Here is an 8,423-nt window from a genome sequence, read left to right on the forward strand (position 1 = left end):
TCCACCTTCTGCAGCCAGCTCATAGGTCTCCAGCTGTTCTGTCAGACTCATCAATACGCTCACTTCACAGCAGCCACAGAGCCATCTGCACCCACAGTTACTCCCCAAAGACCTTGCTTCAGACTAAGCCTCACTCTGTCAGCCCAGAGAGGAGGAGACTTTCAGTGACTTCAAAGTCATTCTGACAACCCTTTGGGACAGCTGAAAAACATGCCAAGTGACTGTCCCAGTTTTACCTGTGAGAAAATCACTGCCTACATCAGTTCCCTTTCTTAACTTCACTTACCTGTAACTGTCCTGCTGGCACATAATGGAAGCAGATCCTGACAATATCACTGCAGATGTAATTTCTTTAACAGACCCAGAATGAGCTGTGAAAGTTTCTCCATGCAGAAGCCAATGAGATCAAATGCACAGCCAAGCAGCCCATGGCCTGTTGGTTTCTTCCATCCTCCAACAGGTACTATGTGGTACCACCGATCCCCCAGAGCAGAGGCCATAAAAACCTGAGTTTGGGCCCATCAAGCTGTACCTCCAACACCAGATGAACCTTAAACGTGTTTTCTTTTGGACCAGTCAGTGAACTCAACACCACACCTGTTCTAGACACCACCTAGGTATGGTCACACTACATACACAGTACCAGGAAAGATTGGCATCAACATCTCCCATATCCAGACTATGCCTTGTAACCCAAAGTAGTTCATCTTAATTAAGAATAAACTGGTTTGTACCAAGAACCTATACTAAATAAACAGCCTAATTTCTTATGCCAGAAATCAACATAAGCCTCCATACTGCAAAGCCTGGGAGTTTAACAGGAATCTGATCATTACAAGAGCCAGCTCCCCAGGGATAATGCAGGCACCTGCTCATGCTGCTTGCATGGCAAGTAAGTGGTGTGGTCTAGAAACACAATTCAGAACATTTATAGAGCAGATAATACTTCACATTTAGCCTGAAAGAAATCTGTGATCCCTTTCATCACATCAAGTGACTTCAGCCACTTGGGTTCCAGTGAAAGCCAAGTCCCACTTGGACACAGATGCCCATCATCATCTAAGTTAGTATGATCAACTGACTCAAGATCTCTACACAGCTGACCTTCCACCCTGATGAGTGTGAATGCTATCTTTACCCCTGCACATTAGAGCCCTCTTACTACACACCTCTTGGGATGAGCATCTGCACCACTAAGGCTCTGAGAATGAAGCCTCCCATGCCCCAAAGCTGAGTGCTGACAACCCAGTTAACTGTGGATCCTACCCCCTCCCAGGCCTGCTCTCAGGAGTGCCTGGCAGCCCAATTCACTGCCACCTCAACAGACAGACCCACGCAGCACAAGAGCTCCTCCTCCTTCCTTAGCCTGGCACCTGAGAACTCTGCAGCAGCAGGGAGAAAGGGCAGCAGGGCTGCAGAGGCCAAACACCCAACCTCCCACAAGGCCAGACCTTGCTGCTAGAGGAACCACCTTGCACTTCCTACGACCTATCCAAATCTGAGCCTAGGCTACAAAGATCTTTTTGAAGGCTTCTACAGATTACTAGAAGAGCTTTGTAAAGCACTTTATAAGGAAACACACTATTTAAAAAAAATAACTCTTAAGTTCTTGTGGGGGAAGACTTGAGAAATACAGGGACTGCGGAGAACTGCTCCCACTGGAAGGCAGAAACACTAAAACACAGAACCTCATGGTACTACTGCTGCATTACTCCCACCCACCAACTTAAAAATCCCTCTTCCCCCAGAATGAGGACTAATGCTCACAAAAATGGTTTATGTACACTGCAGTGTTCTCATACGAACATGCGCAAATACACTAAGGAAGAATGCTGACTACACGTCTTTAACACTCCACACTTATTATCCCAAGTCATTAAAAGCTAAATGACTCATCCACTCCACTTTTTGCTACGAACTATGACAGCCTGATTATCCATGTTCTTATTTCAGAACACAGAGACATGCAAGGACATCACACAATGTATTTAAAAGGACGCTAATTCTCACCCCTGTCCAAAACAGTTATCACTTTGGCACAGCTCCACCTTTAAGAAACATTTTAACACAGTCACAACAACTTTATTAACACCAAGAAACAAAGTAGAAGCAGAAATGTTTCTTTATACTTTATTTGAACTATTTTTTTCTTAGGTATCAAGAAATAAGAGTGCTTTATAGAATATTATTACCACATGGCAGTGAAATGGGCATTTTCTTAGTGTAGTGCAAGTCTTATTAAATGAAAATATTTTAAAATAAAGTTTTATTACCAGTACCGACCAGCACTTAATCTGCTGACCTGTAGCTGAAACAATGTCTCAAAAGCACAAAAAAATACCCTCTGAAATAAAGCTTTATGTACAGCACATATAGAGCTCTCTTAGATGTCTAAAACTATTAGTCTGAGACATTAATGCTTTTAATTGCTATTCACAGTTGAATATACTGAGAATTAAGTGTTCAGATGACTTTAGAGTACAAAAAAATTTGTCTAGTTTAGTTATAAAGAGCTCTGCCAATATACACAAACTATACACTTCAGACATTCACAAAAAAATGTGAGCAAGAAAAGGGTTATCAAAAACATTTAATACAATTAGTCAGTAACCCTTCCCACCATGGTCCACATCTACAAAGTTCCCCCTTCCCCCCCCTCTCCCCTTTCCCACAGAAAGTCACATACTTACCACAAGTTTTAGCAAGTATGGTTTAAAAAAGGGCCCCCAGGGCAAGTTATTTATAGTTCAGTTGCCACTGTCAACAGATCTGGACCTCGATCTAGACCTCTGCCGGTCTACGGATGACGGAGATTTGGATCTGCTGGAAGAAACCCGTTTCTGGCTCTTGCTGGGCAGTGGAGATCTGCTGACTGATCGTGACTTGCTGCGGCTCCTGCTGCGTGATCGGCTGTAGGACTTGCGGCTGCGGGAACGAGAGCGGCTGCGCGAGCCGGAGGAGCTCCTGCTGCGTGACCGTGACCTGCTCCGGGACCTACTGAGGAGCCAACGGGGAGCGCCAGTCAGTGCCAGCCACAGAAACCCACGGCCCCAACCAGGCACTCCACAGCTCTACAGCTCGGCTGCCTGGTCACTGACTCCAAAGGTCCTCAACTGAAAGTTTAAGCATTATTAAGAGAGTAGAAATCCGTACCTGTGCCTTTTGCTGCCTTCAATTAGTTTGATTTTCCTTCCATTGATTTCTTTACCAGAAAGCTTTTCAATAGCATTCTTTAAATCACTGTAAGAGGCAAATTCAACCACCCTATGGAAAAAAAACCAAACCCCAAACATAAAGCTCACTATTACAGGTTGTAGTTACCAACACAAACAAAATTTACACTGGCAAAAAAACATATAAACAAAACCCCAAAACCTACACTGCTCAGTGTAATTATTCCTTGTCATCACTGAAGCATGAAAAATTCCCCTCCCCAAACATTTCCCACATACATTTTCAAAGGGTAGCTAAATTAAGCCATGAACAGCTGCTGACACTGAAAATAGCCAGCTTCCCTCCCCAAATATTACATATACAGGTTACTCTACAGCTTTCAAGAGATCACTTGATAGGCTTACCCTTCATTTAACTTAGGTCTGTGTGCATCTGCAAAGGTTACTTCCCCGGCTTGCCTCATGAAGTCTTTGAGATCCTAACACAAGACCACTTTTGTTATACAAAGAAGTGAAATGAACGTTTACTTATACAAAAGTAGTTTAAAGCAAACAAAAGAAACTTATGACTACTGAAAGAGAAGTTGTTAGATAAATCACAAACACGGCAACTGCCATACTTGTAATCAAAATTGCATTATCTGTATCACAATCTGTATCAGGGCACGAAATAAATGAGAAAAGCATATTGCTTTAAGCAAAATGCTAATAAAAGGGTCTTAACGTTAAGGTAAGTATTAGTCTAAAATGATTTTATAGATTAAGTAACAAAGAGAAAGAAAGAGAGAGAAAAAAGAAATAAAAAGCACATTTTTATATCTACTGAATTGACTTTGAAATGCTACCCATATATTTTTTGGACTTTTCAGTCTCCATTTACATGACAAGTCTTATACGAATACAAAATTACATTTACGTAACACCAATTATTTTGTGCCCCATATGTCATTAAAAATATAGTTTACTTTACCTTTATAAACATTTCCCTAGGCTAGCCAAGCAGCAAACTGCATTAAGCGACCGGAGATACCGTCATGACATATGCCCGACTGGCTCTTCGCCACCCACTTGCCGAACACTACCCAGTCGATGGAAGCCATTAATCGCACTGCCCTCCCTATCAGGAGACTATGGATGGATCCATTCTCTATGCTTGATGGCACCAAGGACCACTTTACTGCGATCAGGATTCCAACGACCACCTAATTTCCAATCTTTCAACTCTTTTCGACCAGGACCTCGTTATTCGGAAGCGTTACAGGAAGAACAGCTCTCAACTTAGGAATCAGATCTCGTTAACGCTCTGGGACCGCTGCAATGTGGCACTTTAAGGAGTGCATCGATTACGTCTAGACCGGCAAACACAGATCTAGAGGTGGCCAAGTGACATTGTAGGAGCTGACTGGAAAGTCAACCAGGCCCGACCAAGAGTGACCAAGACAGAACGATTAGGATAACCCACAGGCACTCCTCGTCATAAGGCCAACGACACAGATAGGCTGGCAAATAAAGGGTTTAATATGTGGTTAAAATGGATTTTAAAAACAATAAAAAAAAATATATATATCCTCAAACATATAAATTTATTATTATTATGATTTAACGTTAACTAACTTTCATTCAAAATATTTAAGTTACATAACTAAAAATCATATTAATTACATAAACATTTTAATAAATTAGGTTTTAATTTAATTAATTATTTTACAAAATAATTACATTACATTACATACCCATTAAATGAAGTCAAAATAGTTAATCATGTTTCAACAAACCTGCCAGCTGACACGGGAAGACAAATTTTCCACTATGAGGCGATTTTCTGTTCTTAGAGGTGGGGCGTTTCTGTTTTGAAACAAACAATTCAGACACCTATCAGTAAATACAATATAACCATATAATATTAATGAGGGCTGTACCAAGAGCTGGTATCAGCATATCATCATTAATACTAAGACCTAAGCTATGTGATGGCCTGAGCAACCTAGGGCAGGAATTAAGTACTTAAGGGAGGGAGCATAAGGATGACAGGCATGTCTGAGAAGTTCTGTCATCTCCACTATCCTGCTGCCACATCAAACGACTTAAAAGGCAAATAACACCTTTTAATAGCTCATTATAGCTCACATTCTCTGGGGTGAGCCCAAAGCATTCTTTTTTTAAACTGCACTGGCTCAAAGCTGCACGTACCTCCTGTCACTGCGCGGGCGGCGGCTACTGAACCGGTCAGAGTACCTCCCTCTGCCTCTGCCCCTCGAGCGTGCTCTGGCATGCTCAATGGTCACCCTGTGAAGAGAAACACATAACAAAACACGTGTTTTTACATATTTCTTCTTTGGCATACAGTCGTAATTCTCAGGACAAAGACAAACCAAACAAAAACAAAATAGTTTGACCAATACTGATAACACAATTCAAATTGAAATTGACTGTTACAAATTGACTTATGCAACCCTTATCCCCAAGGTTGTATAGCCATGAAATAAGATACCTTTCACTGCAAAGTTCTTTTCCATCCAATTCATAAACAGCATCATCTGCATCCCTCGGATCCTCAAACTCCTGCACAACCAAGACAATAAAACCAAGCAATTACATTCCAGTGAACGAACAGATGCTGATTTGTCACGTGGTGTGCCTTGATGGGCACGTTACTGATTTTCTTTCTAAGTAGCTTCATAAACCTCACACGCGAGTGAGCACTAAGGGGGTAGGGACGGGAGAGGGGGCGCACTCACCACGAAGCCGAAGCCCCTCTTCAGGTCGATGTCGCGGATGCGGCCGTACCCCTTGAAGAACCTCTCCACATCCTTCTCCCTGGCGGCCGGGTTCAGCCTCCCGATGAAGACACGGCAGCCGCTCATGGCTGTGTTTGCGCGGCCCTGCTGCAGACAGGGGCATCAGGCCCGCCGGTGACTCAGCACCGCCCGCCACCGCTGCCGCACTGCGCCAGCCGGCCCCGCCCCCGACAGCGGCCAATGGGAAGGCGGCGGGCGGACACCGCCTCACCCCCGCCCAATAGGAGCCCGACACTCGGCCTCCGGCCGCGCCCAGCTGCCTCCCCTCCCAGCTAGCCCCGCCCCCCAGCTGAAGAGGAGAACCAAACGCCATCGCTCTGCCACAAAATGGCGGCCGTGCCGCACCCGCCTCCGGCACCGACCCTGCCGCTCCGAGCGGAACGGAGCGGTGACAACGCCGGCCAGGGGTTCTTCGGCCGGCCGGGCACACAGCACAAGCGCCCCGCACCGCACACACTCCTCTTCCCCCGCGCTCCGCTCTGCAGGGAAGCCCCCGGAGCTTTTACGAACCTGGGCTGTGGGTGTCGGTGCAGGCCGAACCGGACGGTTGCGCGGTGCGGCGCGGCAGACGATCGGCAGATCGGTCTGGCGAATACGTCCTCCCCGGCCGACAGACGGCTCCGAATGCTGCGCAACACTGGCGCTGCGCCGCGAAATGGAGGCGGCCCCGTGCGTCAGCACCGCCCCGCGCGCTCATTGGCGGAGGCGGCGGCCACGCCCCTCCCCGGGGAATCCAGGTCAGTGCGGGGGGGCCGCGCCGGCGCCCCTCAGCCGGAGCCATGTTGGGGCGGCCGCGGGGATAAACAAACAGCAGGGACTGCTGGGGGCCTCGGCCGGGAGAGCTGTGCTGAGGGGTGAACACAACCGTCGGGGCTCTTTTACTCACCCCGTACACAACAGGCTAAAACCTGTGCTGCTCTCGTGTGCGGGCAAGGGCCTGCGTCAGGCGTTTCTGGCTACTGATAAACAAAGAGTGAGGGGAGGAAAATATATAAGGAGCTTCTGATATGCTGAAATCCTCATTTGGAATCAAATGTGTAACGACAAGGGAGAGAGCTGAGCTTTGTCTCCATTTTAAATAACTCTGCAGAATTTATCTGTTTGGCTTCTAGGTGGCTGCAGTAAAGGCAAGAGATTATCCCAAGGGGTATTTGAAATGAAGAATTCATCTGGAAATTGAAGATACACCCACTAGTTTTCCAGTACAGACAGAGGCTGCAGCTCTGTGACCCTCTTTGCCAGATTTGTGCACTGCTGGATCAGCTGACTTTACACAAAAAGCCAGCAGGCTTACAGCTGCACCAGGCTGCCTCTTTTGATGCATTTTGATAATTACAGTATGATCCTTTTAATAGCATTTTCCTGACTTGTCACCTGAAGTCCCATGCTGCCCTGAGTCCCAGCCTCTACCCCTTCCCTTTGGGACCATCTTTGTTACACCCAGGGTCTGTTATTAATGACCTCTATGGGATGAATTTCTCTTTTTCATGCTTAGTCACTGACATCTATTTCCCTGGAACAATACAGCACGTGATGGTGCTGACATCATAGCTTTATATGACTGCCCCCATAATCACTCCTCAAACTGCAACAGCATGCAGAGTTCCAAAAATGGGAAAGTTATTTCTGCTGCATGCAGTGATGAGAAAGGCTACCATGTAGCAAGAGGTTTGGCAAGGGCACTGTCAGCATCACTTGCTTCTTTCTTGGGTTCCAAAGATGCACATTTCTGTCTTGTGCCGAGGCAGCGTCTGTGAGAAAAGCCAGGATGATGCACAGATGGGAAAATCTGCAGTACAGGGAGGACTTTAAGCAAGAAAAGACCATGTTGGTGATTATCCCTGTGGATCATAACCTTCGCCTGCTGAGGAAGATACATTCAGATGTGCCATCTAACATTTAAGAGTGCTAATTTCATAGCAAGTTACAGCGCTTTAACAGGTGCCATGGGAACAGGCAGTTCTGTTCCTGTCAACACCAGGACTCTCCTGTCTGCAGAGTGAGTGGTACACAAAGATAAACCAGCAAAAGGTAGTGCTGGAAAAGGCAGCAAACAGACTTCTGAAGGTTTAACTCCATGAAAACCAGCTTGTAGTGAGAGAAAAACAAAACTGAAAATAACTTCAGTTTCTCCAAAACTGAATAGAGAAGGGAGGAAAGGGCAGGAGTGCCCCTTTAAGGAAGAGCTGCTCAATTTAGCAGTGCAAAGCTGCAGTTTAAAAAGCCTTGTTCTTGTAACTGCCAAGCAGAAATCTCCCTACATCAAAACACTGGATGAGAAGCATCAAAACTCAGGAGAAGATTCAGAAGACAACAATCCCTCTTTAGGACGTTCCTGTGTTACCTAAGTCTGTTACCAGCAAAAAGGTGACACACTCTTCTACTCTCATGGATTTCTCACGTGAGGGTCATGAGCAAGCACGTGTTTCCTACCCAGTTTCTCCAAGTTTTC

General features: G+C 45.7%; 1 protein-coding gene across 3 annotated transcripts; it reads right to left on the reverse strand.

Moving 5' to 3' along the window:
• Positions 1-2,116: 2,116 nt before the first annotated feature.
• Positions 2,117-6,640, reverse strand: SRSF5 (serine and arginine rich splicing factor 5). 3 transcript variants are annotated; one of them, XM_030949716.1, is made up of 8 exons: positions 6,482-6,640; positions 5,912-6,058; positions 5,665-5,735; positions 5,364-5,459; positions 4,949-5,018; positions 3,579-3,652; positions 3,154-3,264; positions 2,117-2,997 (listed from the first exon to the last, which is right to left on the reverse strand). In XM_030949716.1, the coding sequence occupies exons 2-8, from the start codon at positions 6,035-6,037 to the stop codon at positions 2,748-2,750; spliced, it is 798 nt and encodes a 265-aa protein (XP_030805576.1). In that variant the 5' UTR covers positions 6,038-6,058; positions 6,482-6,640; the 3' UTR covers positions 2,117-2,747. The 3 variants fall into 3 exon arrangements, with proteins under 3 accessions (XP_030805576.1, XP_030805577.1, XP_030805575.1); XM_030949717.1 differs by having other exon boundaries at positions 2,117-2,994; positions 5,912-6,055; positions 6,482-6,638; XM_030949715.1 differs by having other exon boundaries at positions 5,912-6,055; positions 6,482-6,638.
• Between the last annotated feature and the right edge of the window lie 1,783 nt (positions 6,641-8,423).

Source organism: Camarhynchus parvulus, chromosome 5, assembly GCF_901933205.1.
Source record: "Camarhynchus parvulus chromosome 5, STF_HiC, whole genome shotgun sequence".
In the NCBI taxonomy this organism is placed as follows: domain Eukaryota; kingdom Metazoa; phylum Chordata; class Aves; order Passeriformes; family Thraupidae; genus Camarhynchus; species Camarhynchus parvulus.

Coding starts and splice junctions, on each gene's coding strand:
- SRSF5 (XM_030949716.1), bottom strand. CDS start 6,037: ATGAGCGGCTGCCGTGTCTTCATCGGGAGGCTGAACCCGGCCGCCAGG. Junction 5,460..5,664: donor AAAGAACTTTGCAGTGAAAG/GTATCTTATTTC, acceptor TTCTCTTCACAG/GGTGACCATTGAGCATGCCA. Junction 3,265..3,578: donor AGACCTAAGTTAAATGAAGG/GTAAGCCTATCA, acceptor TTTTTTCCATAG/GGTGGTTGAATTTGCCTCTT.